Here is a 20023-nt window from a genome sequence, read left to right as displayed (position 1 = left end):
CGTGAGTCATATATTTTTCACACGAGGAAACTTCTCAAAACAGACAACTGCATGGGGACAGCTCGTACCCAATACAGGAGGAAAAAGGCATGTGTTCACAGTATTTTGGTTTCGTTTATTACCCCGTAGTATAAAAATCTCAAACGAGTAATAGCCTATTAGGCACAGAAGCTGGTACGCAATGTAAGTTCTAGCTTGAGGCAAACATCCGTGTGCAGGACTTGTTTGTATATGTTTTCATAAAAAATCAGAGTTTATCAGAGAAGTTCACAACTCGCCTTGCACAAAAAGTTCCGTATTATACAATTACAGAAATAAATAAACAAATCAATTTGCAATTAGAGTGTATATGGTACTGTATTGCCCACTCTTTGGCTTGTAAGCAGAGTCTTATTTGATTTACTTACCGAACAATGTAATTTGGACCAAATGAAATTGCTCATTCAGTAATAGCGATTGTTTGACTGAAAGCAATTCCTTCCTTGATTGCTAAATTTAACCTCTATAGTGGTCCAGAAACTGTTGTTTACAAATGCCTTGCATGTGGTACACAAACAGCAAAAAGTTGGAGACGGGCATGCGAACGTTTTTTTTGGCACCTGCACATTTTGGCACCTGCACATTTCGACCTGCACATTTTGGCGCACATTGTGCAAATTTTTGCCGTAAGCCCTGTTGAAAAGTTGCTATGTTATTTTGAACGTTAACCGACCTTGTCTTTTTCATGTTAAGGTAAATTCAGGGTTAGCAAATTGCTGAAGAAAAACATGTATTACGACCTCACTTCAGATGCCATCTGGGAAGATGTGGGATATGCAAATCCTAATTTGAAAGGTATGATAACTCTGCTCTCAGTGTCAATATTTGTGGTAGACAAGACCTACACGAAAAATAGGTCTTAAGCAGGTGTCATTTGAGGTTTTTTGTACGGGCCGCAAAGCATTGAGCAATTGTAAGTCATCGATCCTCGACTGGCTTATGAACTTGATTTATTGATTTTAGAAAAATATTCCTAAAAAAGTCTGCAAGTTTTGTGGTACAAAGCCGCCTTTATGGTAAAAACAAGATCTTGCGGATGTTGCATGGTAAAATTATTCTAATTGAAGCGTCCCAGAATGGCAACGATTTTGCAGTGTTTCTTTTTTTCTGTCACAAAGTTCCGATTATGTGGCCCTCGAGTTGTTCCAAAGTTTCATTTGGCTTTCGAAGTATTTTGAGTGTTGTATATACCCATTATCTATACTTTGTCCTTTGAAGTCCATATAAAGGAATCCTAATAAGAAATCCTTTTTAGCACACGTAGAACAAAACGCTTTTTGTGCAACAAGTCACGGGTAATTAGAAGCCAAAGATACTTATGCGACCAAACAAATTAGTCCACAAGTAACAATTAAACTACGGTATGCCGCCTCGTAAAGGCTTTTGGAGCTACGTGTTGTAGCTAAATTTAAATATGCTTACGGCGATGCTTGGGTGGGTAATAACCTGTTTTCGACTTCAGAGAAAATCGTTTTCCCATCGCATTTTATTGCCTTTCGGGTTGCTGTTCAAAGTACAGACTGTTAAAAGCTGCATAGATGGCCCAAGGCAAGTACAGATGGGGAAGTCCCTATTTGATTGTCGTGTACTGTATGGCAACAGATAACTCGAATTTAGAGACGGTTTCGCGTGATTTAATAGATCAAAACAAAATAGGGTTGCGTCGTATGTTGTTAACTGTACTTCGGATTACTTGGGTTTACTTTTGCAATAACCGTGATGGAAAGATTGACATGGTCCGTCACCCTAATAAACGTATTGGTTACTATACGTGACAAATCGTTGTTGTTGTTGTTGTTGTTTTTCTGAGTATAAATAACAGTTATAACCTGAGTTAAAATACTATTTGCACCTATACAGTGGTCAGCGCACAACATCGCTTCAAAATTAGTTTACAAGTATACAACCAAGTGTTTAATTGGTATAGGGTTCGCATTTGAAAGCGGTATTCGACCTTTCATTTACTCACGTAATGCGCATTGTGATTTCACTTCTTAATAGTGTGTCATATAGGGTAATGTGCGTAAAAATGCATTAGATATAATAGCAACAGCGATGACCGACTCCTACACAACGAAGGTGGTATTTCCCACAAAGGAACATACTGTGGTATGCCCTGTCGCTGCTGGACGGCTTGTGATGAATTAAGGAAGGAAAAAGGCGCATGTTCATAAAGTTTGGCTTTCACTGTGCGAGTTTGTAAGCTTACAAGGTGCGCAACGTGTAAGTTGTAGCTTCCGCGATATATCGTTAAAACAAAAGATTTAGCATGCCAGGTTAAATCGAGTTTTGAGCAAATATTTTTCACTTGAACGTTTGCTAAAAGCTGTGTATAAAAACAAACTAGATTTATAAGCTTAGATTGATAATTCTGTCAAAGACAAATTTGCACAGTTAGCTCAGCTGTACAAGTAACAAACCGTTTTAACCTTAAATTAGGTGCCAGTGTTATTTTGTTGACGTGAAGACCATTTTGCTTTCTTGCGATACAGCCAAATGCGCCATTCAAGTTACAGAACGAGAAAGTATGTCGTCGAACGGTTCCTTCCTGAATGAGGGATTGAAAAGCTTAATGTTTGAAAGATATGCATTTGCCACGCGATATAGGTCTTTCTAAAATGCAGAGATTTATGTAATCCTCCCCTAGCCTTAACCACACTGTTTTAACTCCGATCTGAATTGTGTACATTGTGACCCTATAAGCAACAAAATGTCCTACGATTTAACTTTGGACGACTACTGGAAAAGGTTGGGCTTGGACGATCCTAACGAACAAGGTATATACAGCATCAACAAACAATTTGCAGACGGCGAGACATTTAAGTGCGGTTAAAAATCTGTTTACGCTTGTGTCAGGCTAATTAACGTGCCATTATGGTGTAACAAGTTTACTCGGCTGTAACATAGTAAAGTGTTAATAAACACAATTGATCGAATGAAAATAACATGAATAATCGACATGATATAATATGATTTTTGGGTTAGCGGTATGTAAGTGGAGTCTAAAACATATAAGAATACAGTGACGCACATGGGCAGGAAATAACCTGCCCTTCACATTGTCCGTGACACCAGTAATAGCTTACTGACGTAACTTCCATTGTCCCGGCTCTAGGGTTATATTAGGCAATTCGCTTGGGGCACAAACTATTTGGGAAAGCACCGGTTTTTTATTTTTGTCTAATAAAACAATAATATTTAACTTGATTTATGTTGCATTTGCTTATGGTAATTTGTTGTGTAACATTTAGTCGTTTTGCACACAGATATCAATTACGACCACACAACAAGTTTGGAATACTATTCAGGCAATGAACCTAATTGGACAGAGAATGGTGAGCAAAACTAAAACATTTAAATATATCGCGTTTACAGTTTGTTATCTGAATAATGCAAACAATGTAATGATGTTACTGGACAATCTTACTACCAATGTTTGATTAAGGTTAGCTAATGTTTCGCATATGCTGCTAAAATAGAGAGTTTTTCTTGTACAAACATTATTTGCGCTCGTGTGTTGCAGAAACAATGGTTGACACGACAAGCATAACCACGCAAACGCCATTGTCGGCGGTCACTGCTGATAAAATTGGGAAGGAAGAACATTTTCCCGATTTTTTTGATGACGTTTCGGTTAAACAGGAGATTCCAAACAATGCTGACTGGGCCAAAGTGATTTTTACCATTATCCTGTTTCTGCTTGGCTTCCTGACTTACTTGTTTGTGTTGCTTGGCCTTGGCAAACGCAAGAAGTTGAAACAGGATCCCGTCAACTGGTAAGCGCATCTTCGTAAGCTTATTAGAAAAATAAAATATTGTTTGGACTAAAACGATACGGTATTGGTCAAGATTTGCAATCTAATATGAAGATATCAAAAAAATTGCATAAATTAGGTCAAATATTTTTTAAGAAACGTCCTTTCCGCGTTGTCGACACAACGCTGTATTGTAGTATATATCAGTTAACTTTTTAGCAAAACCATTGTTTTTTGTTAAGGTTTATGTTCAACATCGGACTGTGCAACATTCTGTTCCTTTTCACATTTCCGTTGTTTCTTATTGAAGATTTCGTCTCCAACGCGGAATTCTTAAGTTTACCAGTGTGTCTTTCGAGGGAGATTATTTTCTTCCTGAACCACTTCGTAACTGTCGTGCTGCTTATGGTATGTGAATTCCACATAAACATCTGTTTGTTTTCAAAACTTTGGTGTTCGATTATCCCATACAGTACTGATAGTTATAAGTTATATTGCATCCTCCATTCTTTGAGTTATTTGCCAATATCGTAAAGCAAGTCGTGTTCCAAGCAATATGAAAACATTGATAATAATGATGTATAAAGTGCCTGTGGTCATTTTTTTAGCTCAAACTTATACTCACACGAAAAGTTTGTTAGATTTTCACGTTACTTGTAGGTATGCTGTATCGTTTTTCTGCGAAGAGCAGCTGTTCAGAACTGGAGGTTAAATGCTGGAACACCATTGAAGATTACTGCAGTTACATGGACAACACCAGTTGCAATCAGTTTCATTGTTGCTCTTTTGACAAAATTTGTCTTTGATGGAGCTGTTCCCGTTGGTTTGGGTGCATTTTCGGCGGGAATATTTCTGCTCTGCAGTTTGGTAAGTGTTTTTGCCTAAGTTTTGCCACAGGGTATCCAGTTTTGTTTCAAAAGAAAATTATCAATTGCGAAAAATAAATATTACTGGAAAAATTGCTAGATCGTTTTGTCCGATAAAATATATGTGAACGGTTCAGTCTTGTGTGCTAAAGTGGGAAATTTTCGTAAATTCTTCCTTGTTGGAGACAGTGCACACTGTTTTGGCCTACAAGGTCTCATCGGTGCAGCTGGTATGAGCCAATGCAGCCCCTTTGTTTCTTCTTTGCCTAATATGACACTTATGATCACAAAGGGACGATGCTTTCAGAAAACAATGAGAGCCTAAAAAACAATTTCCTGGACGTTGCAGCATCAGCTTGCATAAAACACACCAGAAATATGATCCTATTCACTATGCGAAGTATCTATAGCCTATTTAAAAACTGATGGAGGCGACCTAAATACGGGGTCGCAACTATTGTGGTGCCATTTTTGACCTAAGCTGTTTACTTGGGATTTTGCAGCCGGTTATAAAAAGGCAGAAAATCTATTTAGGCCTAACTGAATTAAAATACACAAAAGCTTATTTTATCTTATGTCTTGAAAATGGTTCACCACAGCATGTTATATGTACCCCCAGCATCTTGCAATGCGTCCAGCAGAAAAATTAGGTAATTTCGAAAAAGAAAAACCGCGACAACACAACAAGGAAGCGAAATGAAACGCAACGAACAACTTAATTGAAACTTTACGACACTGTAAGACTTCAATTGTTAAAAGCCTTTGTTTGATAAAACCGAAACAGTTTGTTCTTTTTAGTATGAAACCTATTGGACAAATGAAACAATTGACTGTTTCGCTATTGGTCACCACGGGTTTATTTGACCCCAAAGTATTTCTGCTGCCGAAAAGCGTCTTATCGTGAATATCCCCTATAACCCCAATTGATTCTGATTCAGGTAATTGGAATTGGCTGCATACTGATTCTTCGACGTTCGCGCCAAAAGACCATCGTCCCAAGTTCAGTGTCCAGCCAGATCGAAGATCCGTCCACCGACACTAAGTCCAAAGTACAGGAAAAAAGCAACGCAACACAGAAGAAAGTGGCGATGTTGGCCATCTGGACGTGCATCTGCTACACGATTTTTCATGTTTTCCATCTTCTCAACGAGTTCGGCAAAAAACAGGTGACATTGAGTAGTAAGGTGACATTAAACCCGTAACACACACAAGTCCAAAAACACGCCACGATTTAAACGGGATAATGCCTAAAGATGGGAACCGAGGTGCAACCAAATTTAATGCGTTAATTTAGCCCATATCGCATAATTGGGTGGAAAATATGTAATAATGTGCTTTATGTTTAAGTGTAACCGTCCAGTTTTAATCGATGTTGCCTAAAATAATGGACAAATGCTTTCTTTTAAAAAAACAGTAACGCAACGTTATCAAAAACAAGATCTGTTCCAACTAGAATAGCCAGACATTCGCTTTGGGAAAAAGTTGTGTTTCTTGGCATTCTGCTTTTTCTTGCGATAGTCACTTCATGCAAAATGTCAACGGTTTAAGTCGCTTTTCAAAAAGCGGCAACACAACACAAAACTTAACGCACAAGTTAATTTAAGCGCCATGGAAATCTAATTAAACTACAACAAAACAACCCGACAAAGCATGTTTGGGTTAAAGTCCGCAAAAGTAAACAAACCGTCCTAGTTTTTAGACATTGGACAATGGCCACGATCGTTTCCGCGAGAAAAATAGTAAACTTTGTTGAAAGGTTCCTGGTATGAGTAAGCGTACGCATGCCAGGCCGCGCAAAAACGCTGTCTTGTTCGATCAAAATTTGAAATGTAAAAAAAGCATACGCAACTAAACTCACCACACGACATTAAATCAATGACTGCATGTAGGAAATGTATTTTTCAACGCCTAAAAAAGACAAGTAATTGTGTTGTTTAATTTCACTGCGTTGTCAGCTTAGTTTAGTAGTCTGGTCGCATAATTGCACGCAAATGAAACAGCGTTTTTCGCCAAGAATGTTACTCCGCACGTACACTGTAATGTGCTGTTCTTAAATGTTAAAAAACGCATTTCATGATATAAATTACCTAATTAAAGTACAGTCATAATGAAAAAGAAAAGTTCGTTTATTATTAAATTTTAGAACCCTTGTAAGCACTCATTCGTTTAATCAGCAACAAAATCGGCTAAATGCCCACAAACAATGTGTCAGTTTTAAATGTTTATTCTAATTTGCTTTGCACGGAAGTCAAAGCGGTTTTGTGCAGAATTCCTGCAACGGGACTGACAACCTGAATACCAGTATATCTTGCGGTCACTGCCTCTGGCTGTAAAAACGTAAGCTTGCTTGTACGTGATAGCGGTGGGAAAACAATCCGGCGATTCGTGTTTGTGGGCGATCTTATTAGAACTCTGTCGCTTAAGGCGCATCAAAAGTTTAGGTTATACTCTTCGAAAAAGTTTCCCCCATCAAATACATGATAAAGCAAAAAATCTCAACGTCAAATCCATAACACTTTTACACTTTGGTGGTGATTCATTAAACACTCACAGCCTTTTTTCTGGCAACATTTTTTTGCCATTTCAGTGATATAAGTGCAAATACTAAAAAAAATTAAAAAAGCAATATGTAAACTTTGTGGCGATGCAATTATTTTTTACTGGTTGGAGTTGTGGCGAAGAATTAAACAGTTACCACACACGCTTTTTTTGCAATTCTTGGCAAGTGATAGACAGATTCCAAACTCAAAAACTATTTTTACGTAAATGCGCTTAGTGATGCTTGAGCGTCGACGCCCTGTGTTTAAAATCGTTCTCTTGTGTGACAGGATGGTCTCTGTGGAAGTTATGATGGCTACATCTTTTTTGCTGCATATGTTAACGTCGCCATCAATCCCTTTATGTTCTTGATTTATGACATACATGCCTCCAAAAAAGGTAATACTAATAATGAAAACATGGCCTCTACGAGCATCTTTGCAAGCATACTAAAACTGTGATCGCTTGTATTGACGGGTAAACATTTATCTTAATTTCATAACCTTTTTCTGTAGAGAATGCAAAACAAAGTCAGGATAGCGGATAATTTGTTTCCAAGACAAGAGCCACTTAATTACAGAAGCCACTGTTCCGCAATGCTGCAGGATGGCTGCAGAAGTGCAAGAATATTCACAATCAAGAACAAACACAATTGTACATTAATCAACAATACATAGCTACCGATTCTTCATGCGCGCAAAATCCACAGATCACTGTTTTACTGTATTGCAGGGGTGTCCAACTCGAACACACCGCCATGCCAATTTTGGTTTCAAAATATACTCGCGTGCCAGCCTTTGGTACTGTTACCGAATTATTTCGGCAGGCCTGACAAATCGATCTTATGCACCAAGCCTGCTTACTTAATTCGTAACCGGTCCAGAACCCTGCAATAACGGCTCACCACTAAAGCCAATTATACTCCCTCACACTGGTTTAGCTTATGGGCGCGACTTATATTTAAAACAATGTAAAAACAAAGTTACACCGGGCACGTGGCAACCCACCACCAACACCAATATCACCACGTTTCACGGCACCCAGAGAAAAGCCATCTCTTCGACTAGTGACGCCCTATTTAAAGCATGCGGAACAGGAAGGCACATTCCGGCGCAATCAACGCTTTCACAACTAATCACTCCTAAGGGGAAGCAGCGAGGGTGCCATAACACAAAAACGTAATTAAGGTACCACAACGAAAAAGAACGAAAACAATAAGTGACGGTGACAAAAAATAACAAGCAAATAAAATTTCGCTACAGTACTTTTTCCAAACCATGTCTTAAACGTCTTAACGGCACGGGCTCAATCCGAATATTTGGCCAATATGTAGAACCCTTCTAAACGGTTAGAAAAAAAATGAGGCACTGGAGTACTTTGTGTGCGTCAAAAACTTATCTTTGTTCAAGTTACGTCGTCGGTTTAAAATGTTTTTCCAACTAAACACAAATGCGTTTATAGTCACGTAATTAATTGAACAGACATCGGTTGAAACGCAACAATTACAATTGTTTCAAAATAAACGGGCATTTTATTGCGACATAAACACGGGACGTTCACTAACGTTTTAGTATTATGTGGCGGAATAACTTTCTGAAATAAAAATAATTGTAATTTTTTGTTAATAAATTCCACGGGCCAACATTAAACAATGCAAGGGGTTTATAGCCGCTTTTAGATGTTGTTATGTAGGTTTGCATTACCGATTCCTAAGCCGTGTTTATTGTCCGTTTGCAAAGCACTGTAACGGCCCAAACTGGATCCAAGATGACCTAAGTTTAGGCGTCAACAATACACAGTCAGCTATATTTGAAACGTGAATTGGTTTTACTTTTATTTCCTGCGTAACAAGTTCTTTAAAAACTAAATCGTTGTTAAAATGACTGATTCGGCAAATCGTCTTTTCGGTATGTGCATTGGTTATTAGACGCACAGCAAACACCCCAACCACACAAAGAAATGTGTCAAGTGACTATTGACAATATAATGTGACAGAAACTACAGACTAAAACACAGAAAAGGTTTTGGTATATAGTCGCATACCGCCGAAGTATCGTACAGGTACATATACTGCACATGGTATAGGTATCGGCGCTAATGCTCAAAAGTCGCACCCCTGGTATTTTTTGAAGCTCTACGCCTATGGCAGGCTTTAAATTTTGTCAAAAACGAACAATTCAATTAGTGGGTTGTGTAACTTTACCACTGGTAATCTTTACAGAAGTTAGAATAAAGGCCAAGAAGAATCTATAGAAACAAATTTAATTGCGTGACAAATCCTAATGTTTACCATCTGAAATTGTAAAAGCTCGCGTGCCATTTTCAAATGCTCTGCGTGCCACTTTTGGCACGCGTGCCACGTGTTGGACACCCCTGCTGTATTGTGTTGTATGCGTTCACGTTTCATTCTAAACATTTTTTTTTGTAACTTTTTTATATTTTAAAATTTGTTAAGCGATTACGAAATTTGTCCAGAAAAGTAAACAGTTACACAAATATTATCGTTCGAAACTCGTCAAATATTTGTTAAAGTTATTTATAAAAGAGTATAACCTCAAAAAAGTACACAAATTAAAGTGCCTTTAAAGTATGCATACGCATGCGGTAATGGTTGGACTGCTTCCGTATCTTTTGATCTAGTGAAATGTTAATTGGTATCTATAAATAATATAAATAACATGCTACTGCCTACTCGTGCCAGTATCAAGTTGCAACCTGTTTGTACAAGTTTCAGTGCACTAAATTGCCGGGTTCATATTTTTCTAAGCTCAAGCGAAAACTTAAATATGTGACATTTTTCACAGCTTGATTAAAAAAAATCCGGAGTTAAACTGAAAGAAAAACAGGAAAATTAATTAGAAAAGCAGTGGTCGGCACCCTTGTCCTTTTATAAATTTGTCCGGTCTGCAGACCCCAGATACATTGCCGACAAATTTATGGAGAGGTTTGCCATAAAAATGGGAGAAAATATTTGCGTCAGAGTTTTTCGGGTGAAAAGCTTGCCTTTGTAAAGGTGTTTGAAATCATTTCGGAAACACTGACATGCTTTTCAAAAGTTTGCACTCCACAAACCTGAGTCTGCTACTTTCTTGCTCTCTCGTCGCAAATTGGTCTAGATCTAGAGATTACTGTTTTTTTTAACAAAGATGAGATGTATTCGACCTTAACAGTTGTTTTGTTTGAAAAAATTGTATGCCAAGGAGATTTTGCGACGAGAGAGCAAGAAAGTAGCACCGTTGCCGCTACAAAAATTCGAAATTAGGCATTACCAGACGGCTGCATGCACAAAATTATCATAAGGGCGGTAGTGAGGTATGAATACAAAACTAAGAGCAATCGACACAACAACAATAAAGGGTCTATAGCAGTGGTCGGCAACCGCCGGTCCGAGGCCCGGTACCGGTCCGCGGCCCGGTACCGGTCCGCGACGAGTTGGTTACCGGGCCGTAAAATTTTTCAGGTTAAATGCTACAAAACATTTTGCCTATGTATCCCAGGATGATAAACTAATTAAGCGTTTTTATTGCTAAATATTTGTAGTTTTTTGAAGACCGGTCCGCGATAAAATTTCACTTTCTAAAGCGGTCCGCAGTGCAAAAAAGGTTGCCGACCCCTGGTCTATAGGCTCGAAAGAGTTCATGCTTTCGGGATACGGCGACGATTGAAACTGCACTGACTTTAGATTCTGTCGACCAATCAAGAGTTAGCAGGAACAAAAAGCCGGAAGAAAGCAAAATTCAAACACGTCATGTCATTCAGCATTGAGTCGGGGTCATTGTGTACGTGTATGAGTCACTACGGAACTAGCTTTGCAGCGGCGCCTGATTTGGCTCTGTTGCAAGGCGTTACCTTGGTAGCAAAGGCTCTTGGACGCAAGCAAGCAATGCAGCAGACCACCGCGTGCAGCAATCACAACCATACGCTGCAAATAACATTTCGTTGGCTCGTATTACATTGACTGTGCTGTAAACAGTGGCAAAACTTTCCAACTAAAAATTCCCTAATCTATTGCTCAATGCGTCGTGGACATCGCATCAAATTACGAGAGTTTCACTCAAGCAAAAACAGAAAAACTTGCTATGGTTGGTATTGTTTGCTCCTAAAACTTGATACACGCGCCATTAAGGGAAATAGCTGGTCCTGAAAGTGTCAAATGGCATCTGCTTCCTTGTTTAACGATCTCTGTGAACGCCTAAGCGAAACGTAGTCTTTATATGTGTCCTTTAGAGATAATAAAACTAAAGCCGTTCGTAAAATATATGGGGATTTACATAAAATGGTGGAAAAAATAAAGGTCCACGAAATGATAGTTTTGGGCTACTTTCTAGAAATATTGGTCAATGCCGAAGCCGAAAAAAAGGGTCAGTGAATGCTAATTTCAGGGCGTTCTCTTTTCAAAACCAAATAAACAACAACTCGAAAAGCATACTCCAGACATAGGTAACAACATTTGCATGAATAGCAAAATGCATACAGGGGAAGGCAGCGATTCCTCATGTAAGCTTTTGGATTAGAGGATGTGTAACCTAAGCTGAGAGGAACTTAAACCACAGACGGAAAACACGATCTCTCGTTACAATTTGGCTGGTGGTAAAGACACCTCGTTGTCGCATTGTGTAAAAAACTCAGTGACAAGATTTTTATTAAAGATTAAACTGGCGACAAACTGGAAACAAATCACACACTAAAATGTCAAAATCTTGCAGCGAAGCTAGATTTAGGATTGCAATGGTCGATATGTCGATATTATCAAGCATGCCGCAAAAAAGCAAGGTTAGGTTTTGGTCCCATACCTTTATTATATTTACGACAGAGTTTGAACCAGTAACACAGCAGTGCACTCATAGGCGCCGAGTAGGCGGTGGCGGGGTGGCGCCGCCACCTTGGGTTTCTAGAGCACGGTGGCGGCCACCATGGATGTTTAGGTTAGTTTGTAGCGGTTTTGCACAAAGCATGGAAAAGTCTGATCAAAAACTGGGTATAAGTTATTTTGCTTTAAAAACAAGCTTGCTGCCGAAAAAGCAACAAAACATTTCTTAAAACTACAACCTGGTTTCGTCAGTACATCCTTTATGACGTCAAACACACCATTGTTTGCAAGTAAATGTTTGATAATTATTGTGTACAATGCGAATGTTTTGTAATAAATGGTTATCTTAGGTCATATAAAGCAACAGCACCTTGACGAAACATTTTATGGATGATAAACGTTACAGTAACGTGTTCCAAATCAAATATTATTTCAAAAATTCATTTTCCTTTTTTTTGCGAATGTTGCATTCTGTTGGAAGTATATTGGGTGTTTGAGTTCTTGTGGCTGCACGCAGTTGTGAGGTCACTTGATGTGACGTCATATTTTTCGTTCGCCACCTTGCATTTTTGTAAAACTCGGCGCCTATGAGTTTACTTGTTCTTAATGTCTTTATATCTCCGCGTTTTGGTTGTGATCCAAAGATCCTCCGACCAAATGCTTGCCCAGTTTTTCTTTGGGGTTTGCAACATCACTAGTTTATTAAACGATCATACAGCGCCCACATGTGGCAAAATAATTTAATCTAAAATATTACGTATGGTTTGTTGGACGCATGAATTGTTGTTAAATATGACAAAAACTTTAATGTTGCTCCATCGGAAAACTTTAAATTTAAATGTACCGCTATCAAATTTACCGCTAGTGGTTTATGTTCTGCAAAAAAGCATACAGTGCAGAATAACATCTAATCCGCATAATGTTTTGCATAAACTTCCGTTTCCTCGCTATGTACATTGTAATCAGTTGTGGAACACGACAAACCACTGGGTCCAACCTGTGTTGTTGCTGCTTTGAAGCAAATCTCTTGAGTGCATGAGCATGTACTTAGGAACCAAACAAGAAAACTGATTCAGCAGGTAAAAATGAACTAAGTTAGATGTTGTTTTAAAACAGTTTTGTCTATTTTGTGCAAAATGCAAATGTATATTGTGAGAACTCACGATAATTTGTGGGCGAAATCATTTAAAGAAAAAGTGTTGTTTAGCAAATATTACGATTACTACAACGGAAAGTACGAGTTGCAAGACTCCTCAATCAAGGTCAACTTATAATCACTATTATAAAGTTTGTTTTGCAGATTTGCTTTTATTAACGAAGTATGTTCTTTCGCAGATTTACGCTTTTCAACACGGACTAATAAGGTTTTTTATGAGGATGACTCCCTTATACCGTAGGTGTTTTGATTAAAGGGATTTGTAGAATTTGCATGCATGTATGATGATGACAAAGCAACTTCCGGACTCACAACTCCTGGAAATTCTGATTTAAATGCCTAGTTTAAATAAATTTTTAAATTTAATGCTATTTAAAGGTGCTTACTTCAGTGCCTGCGCATAATTACATAAACCTTTTAAAAACACGTTGTTGCAAATTATTCGGACGAATTCACTATAAGCGTAACCAATACGCGAGTTGTAGGCCAGAGTTGTAAGCGGGCCAGAAATTGACGCTCAAAACTTAAAGTACTAAGCCCCAAACCCAACTTATTGAGTTCAAATCTTGGTAAAATTGTGGCACAAATCAGGCCGAGTGTAAGGCCCGAATAAAGCCCGTTTTATTTCTGCCTAAACGTACGCCCGAACGAAAAAGCTTATCCAACTACAACCATACGCCAGATTACCTTTAAAAAGTTGTGTAACTCTTTTTGCAGAGTTCAAAATTGGTCTGTTAACCATCGAGGCTATAATTTGTGCGGTTGGACTTATTGGAAACGCCTTCGTCTTAGCATTATCTCTAATTCTTAAAGACTACAAAAAATCGGTCACACATTGGTGAGAAAAAATCTAAAGTTTAGATCTTTTATTAATTTTGGACCCAGGGTTGGGTGTGGATAGCCTATATCACATGTACAAGTGCACACTATTTTGGGAGGAATGAATGGCGTAAGTTTATCCCACTTTATATTTGGATATGTAAAACGTAGCATGACACACTAGAAGGTTTGCAAATGCAAAGTTTTTTTTTGGAATAGAAGGGCGGCGTTATAGTGACTTGCTGTTGCTGTATTTGCAAAAATTGAGACCTTATGGTGAGAGGAAATTTACATACACCAGAATTTTACCCTTTTTCTAAGGTATGTCCTTCACATCGCCATTACCGACTTTTTGGTCCTATGTACGACACCTTTCGCAATGCAGGAAGTTTTGCACGACACAAAATGGTTGTATGCTGGCTATTTGTGCCGGGGAACGAGGTTCATGCAGTTCGTCAACTACTATGCTAATGCAATGTTTCTAACGGTACGTTGCAAATCAATATTTAAATTTACTAAAAGACCGTGCCCCCCGTCAAGCACTCCGCTAAAAAGAAACAATTAGATAGACCTTTTGTTTGACCAAAGTGAAACGCTAAAAAAATGCATAGCTTGTTGTGTAATCTCTCCAGTCTACACTATAGTCCTAATAACACGGTAGCACACAGAGATGTAAGCCGGGAAAAACTTAAGACCCAAAAATTAAACAAAGGCTCCAAAGTTAGTAAAATTTCGGCACAAATCATGCCGAGTGTCAAGCTATGTTCGAATCAAGCTTAGCCTATACGCGTCCAACTTAGAACCCTGGTGACATAAACTAGAATGTATAGTGCGACATAACGCCAATAGGTATTGAACTCTTTGCGTAAAAGTAGACGAAAGAGTAAAATACAAGTAACGTATGTCGACATACATATATAGGTTATGAGTGTCGATCGTTGCATTGCTGTTTGTTGGCCCTTCTCAAAGCGCCTCGGTCGATTAAGATCAAAGAAATCAGGAATCGCCATTGCTGTTATCACGTGGGTAATCTGCATCGCTGCAGCGACTTGGTCTACGTCACAAACCGGAGTTTATGGAAAACAACCCGTCTGTTATTGCGAGTAAGATCAACCAAATGAATTGTTTTTGCCTCACTTAAACTATTTGCATACTTAATTAAGAAGTCATGAAACAAAATGGAGTTGAATAATAATTCATTCATGAACAACTCTTTGCAGAATCATTGACATCCGTGGCTATTGATATAAACAAACTATAAAAAAACAATATGTGTGGTAGGTCTACATAGCACATAACACGAACTCCACTGAACTTAGGTTGTACATAATTCAGTCTTAGGGTTTCGACACTATAGTCTCCATGTAGTCAGTCGGTACATAACAAGCGCTGCTTTATAGCTACGTCTTCAAGTGGGGAGAAAATTGGGCCAAAAAATATCCCAGATATCGTGATGAGCGGCCATTCCACGTGGCGGAATGCGTTCGTTTGAACTCCTTCTTTGTCGAAAACGCTGTGGAATATTGTAGTGAAATGTTCGATCGCGTACCGGAGCCAGGAGGTCACGAATACTGTCCGTAAGTGTAACGTCTTTACAGTATTCCATAAGGTAGGTATGGCTGTGCAACATAGTGCAATTATATTTGTATTTTTTTACTACCAAATGAGTAAATCTAACGGACAAATATGTTGACAGTAAATTATTTGCACAATTTGTAATAGCATAGCGTTTTGAGTTTGTGTAAGCTTCTAGATTTGATTAATTTTGAGCAATGTAGAAGACTAGGCCTGGACATAACGCTTTTCTTAAATTTTACCACCATAATTCGCAATTTTGTTTTAACAATCAAATTATATGCAGAAACTCTAGCCCGCACAATCGTCGAAAGTGGACATATGACAGGTAAAAATATTTTTAGCCATGTAATGATGTTGCTCTGTAGTTAAACGGATTGGCATATCGTGTCTAATTAGGTTTTTAACGTGCTTTTACCAAAGCCTCGTAACAGTCGGCAAAATATTTCGGGCAGAATGCTGAAGTTTGTTGAATTGTATTACGGCGCCATTCCAAAGATGTCCGGAAGATTATCCAACTTTGGGCAGCAGATTGGCCGCAGTTTTGAAGGCAGTGGGTCCGCAGCAACAGATAGCAACACAACTACAAATCAACCTACAAGCACAACACGTCTAACCACCACTAAATCGGAGTATTATCACGGTCGATATTACGATCATTGGCATCTTGATGCGATCACGTACTTCAACTTTTTTGTCATGTTTTTGCCCCAAGTGCTGGTAAGAAATAATTTTATCAAGTAAAACACAACAAGAACAAGCTTTACCATGATTAAGACTTGCACTTATATACGCAACGGACATGCTTTACTTAAATTTTACAGCCTTGTACAAAGGTAACTAAAAATTTGAAGCTTCCATTATCATCCGTTTGAAACAACTTTAGCACTGGTAGAACAATACAACCCGTTACTAAAAAATGAATTATTTCGACTTATGTAGGTTATGAGTGCAAGTTACAGCTTAATTCTATGGAAAGTATATTCCTCGAAAGCACCTAAGTCTCAGGAAAGTAAAGAACGGGACCGTAGAAGGGTAACAATTATGTCCGTCGTCCTTGTTGCAGTATTCACGGTCACGTGGTTACCGTATCACGTGATCGAATTGATTATGATCGGACCAGGATTTTACACATCGGTAAGAATAATAAATTGTTTTGTTACTAAAACATGGTACATAAGTCAACAAAAAGATACATTTGTTTCGGCATTCATTTGATAGTAACACACATGAATAAATATAACAATTTAGGCACCACTTAGTAAGAGTTTGTCATCTTTGTAATTTTGTTATTTGCTAACACAACTTATTTGCTAACACAAAGAGCGTTCCTTTTTTTACTTGTTGATAATTGTTTTATGTTTAGTACATGCGGGCGATGGGTTCCGTGCAAGCACTCCAATTTCTTGGTTCGGCTCTTAACCCTTATATGTACACTTTCTTCAGTAGCAACTTTAAGACAAGGGTCAGGTGGGTATTGATTTCGTAATAGTGAATAAACTTACAAATCACATGTAAAAATTTTGCGAATTTACAAATGTGCTTAAAGCCGTCAGGAAATTTTGCCTTTTTAGACACGCATACAAGATTGCAACCGGGAGGCGCCGGAGGAGCAGCGCCGCTAGTGGAAGTGGACTTAACGTTAGAAGCACAAGGCACAAATCATCGACTGACAACAGTGTGAGTGGAGGTTCCGCAAGTACTATGTTAACCAGAATTAGCAGGTGAGCTACAACTTGTCATATTTGTGTTATAACTATCGAAGTAAATTTGAGCGGTAACAACAACAACAGCGCTACACAAGTGCAACGGTTTGTAACCTGTCCGAGCTACAAGCAAAACCTTAACCCTAAATATAAAAACAATATCACACCGATAACGACCTTAAAGGAGAGAGTTAGCTTATTTTTACGTAAAGTACATACAACCAAACACTGATCAAACTCATCAGGAGTATGCATTGCAGTAAACTTTCTTCCAACCAAAATAAGTCTTCCAAATTTATTAAAATCATTTTTCCATGACACTAAGCTTTTAAATTATTTGTTATATATGTTTTATCTGAAAGAAAAACTACGGAGCTTAGTGAGTCTTCTCCTACTGATGTGGCCCCAATAAGATATCTCGAAGCTGCGGAAAGTGTGTGGAGGTATCAAGCCCATCAACGACAACCACAACAACAACCTGTGAGCAACGAGCCTACTGATCAAATTACAAATGTTATAGAAGAAGGTGATTCAACTGCTGATGATAGGTTGATGGAAGAACGAGTTTGACAAGCAACATTAGATGCAACAGGTTATGCTGTGGATATTTTAGGGATTCAGCAATTTTTTACAAAATTCTATCCAAGATGCACAATCATTTTCGACTTTTCAAACATTTTAAACTGTAAATAACCGTAAATTGCAGCCACGATGTAATAAAACAGCCAAACGTTTGGAGTGATCTAACAAGTAAGAAAATAGTGGCACCTCAAATCTAAATAGGTTCAAAAAAACACCATTGACAAAAGAGGTCTATGTTCTGCCCAGGGGCAAATGCAAAAAAAACTTTTATCGGACTTTGAGTGCAAATTAAAACGTATTTTAGTGGTCATGCCTCACATCCCTACGCGCGAGGGCCGCATAGTTTGCAAGCCCTTATACCGCCTGTTTCAAACTTGAACCGCGAGTCGATTTTAATTGGACCGCCCAGAGTTATGGTCATTCTACAATCTTTTTTGTCTAGTGCTTTGTTACCTTACAAGTAACAAAATAACGCAATTGTTTGCGAACAATTAATATTTTAGACCAGGGGTGAGGAACCTTTTGTTTGTGAAGGCCGCCAAATGGTTTATCGACACTCGTTCAGGCCGCACAGACTATTTCTCAGGCCAAGGACAGTGATGTTCAAACTTTTTGACTTACAGAATGGTTGATGTGCTATTGGACTTACGGTCCAAGCTAAATAAAATTCACTACATTTTCACCCTCACTACAACATTCAGGATTTTATTAACATAGAAACTCGCTTGTTTATCAATATTAATCTAAGAGCAGCTTGTGACATCACAGACGAATTTAAGACATTCGATTGTGCGCAAACAAGATTTGCAACACCATCCTGTTCACATTGTCCAAAGGTCTTGAATACATTAAAACTTGTCAATTAATACTCAATTAACTCCTATTAGCCTTGATATTGAGTCTCTTAACAATTTACTTACTTTAAGTAAATCAAGAGAAAAAAGAACCTAAAAGCCGTTTCGTGCGTTCCCGCCGTTACGGTTGAGTGATTCCAAAGTCAAAAGGAAAGAAGGAAAGCAACAAAACAACACGGCGGCGTGTTGTTCTGTGTTTCTGGACTTGAAACGGATCACCTTGACCTTGAAACGACACACATGGCGTGTTGTTCGTCCTGTGCGGCGTGTCGTTAAGCGAATACACATCGATTATCGCGGTAGCAACACACCTGCCGTGTTCTTATAACACACCGTTAGTGTGGTTGAAACACACCGGCGTGTTGAAACAACACACTGGTTTTTGTAGTGCAATTGTTCTTTTGCAACACAAGTAAGATTGTACAATCTTGGTCTCTTGGCAGTTCTACGGATATCGCTTTGTGTACCAGTACGCAAACATTTGGCTCTAGTTTCAAAACCGCTGCCCTAGAACCAATCAAATAGTAATGTGGAATAAAGGTAAAAAATACGTTTCTGTCTAGTTTTTAGCGCTTGGTGCGGTGTGTATTATCAACATCCTAAATTGTATTCTGACATCGAAGGCCGCACTTAGTGCCCTAAAAGGCCGCATGCGGCTTTCACATGGAGTTTATTAATTTTTGATTGTTATAAAGTAATAAATGCGATATGGCAAACCAAAAAATACGGCCAGGGAGCGGATAAAATGACCTCGCGGGCCGTAGTTTCCCCCTGCATTATGCGAACACAATAGTGCGAACGAGTTTTAATTTTCGTATACAACTGCCTTGATGCTTGGAAATTTTCACACAGGAAGGAGTACATTAACACTATATACCGCAAGATGAAAGCATGCAACAATAAATCACTTTGCAACATTAGCTAGTATAGAAAAAGTAACAATGCGCGTCTCTTCGGGTTTCGATGTTATTAAACTCAGAAAGTAAACAACAGAGGCATTTTCAAATTTGTTGCTCAAAAATCATTGCTTGGTTTGCGATAAGAAAGCAACAATGCAAAAGCGGATGGGCTAGCTGCATTCAATACGCAAATTATATTTAAAACTGTAAGCTTAGAATTGAAAACAATAATTGCGTAGGCCAAAACTATTTTGGTTTTTAATCTTTCCTGCAATACAGTCTTTAAAGCAAACTCAAGTATATTAGTCATTTTTTCCTCTAAATTCCCAATAACATTGCAGCCTAATAGTGAAAGCTATGCAGTTATGAAATGAAAAGTCCGTTGATTCGATTTGAGGTTTGTGGAAAGGTGAAAATAATTTCC

At 38.4% G+C, this 20023-nt stretch overlaps 2 protein-coding genes across 3 annotated transcripts; both read left to right on the top strand.

Annotated features, from left to right (window-relative positions):
- Window positions 1–737: 737 nt before the first annotated feature.
- On the top strand, window positions 738–9995 carry LOC145234907 (uncharacterized). 2 transcript variants are annotated; one of them, XM_080099551.1, is made up of 8 exons: window positions 738–834; window positions 3306–3374; window positions 3563–3815; window positions 4037–4202; window positions 4455–4661; window positions 5599–5826; window positions 7489–7597; window positions 7714–9995. In XM_080099551.1, exons 1-8 carry the CDS (start codon window positions 768–770, stop codon window positions 7743–7745), a joined length of 1131 nt encoding a protein of 376 aa, XP_079955677.1. In that variant the 5' UTR covers window positions 738–767; the 3' UTR covers window positions 7746–9995. The 2 variants fall into 2 exon arrangements, with proteins under 2 accessions (XP_079955677.1, XP_079955676.1); XM_080099550.1 differs by lacking the exon at window positions 738–834 and adding an exon at window positions 2004–2816.
- A 4367-nt stretch (window positions 9996–14362) lies between these two features.
- On the top strand, window positions 14363–19524 carry LOC145235741 (uncharacterized). The gene is made up of 9 exons (XM_080099610.1): window positions 14363–14470; window positions 14905–15086; window positions 15384–15560; window positions 15845–15886; window positions 16014–16278; window positions 16501–16695; window positions 16925–17028; window positions 17133–17282; window positions 17627–19524. The coding sequence occupies exons 1-9, from the start codon at window positions 14363–14365 to the stop codon at window positions 17832–17834; spliced, it is 1431 nt and encodes a 476-aa protein (XP_079955736.1). The 3' UTR covers window positions 17835–19524.
- The last annotated feature ends 499 nt before the right edge of the window (window positions 19525–20023 follow it).

Source organism: Phallusia mammillata, chromosome 1, assembly GCF_965637545.1.
Source record: "Phallusia mammillata chromosome 1, kaPhaMamm4.hap1.1, whole genome shotgun sequence".
Lineage (NCBI taxonomy): Eukaryota > Metazoa > Chordata > Ascidiacea > Phlebobranchia > Ascidiidae > Phallusia > Phallusia mammillata.
This window is presented reverse-complemented; position numbering and strand designations above follow the sequence as displayed.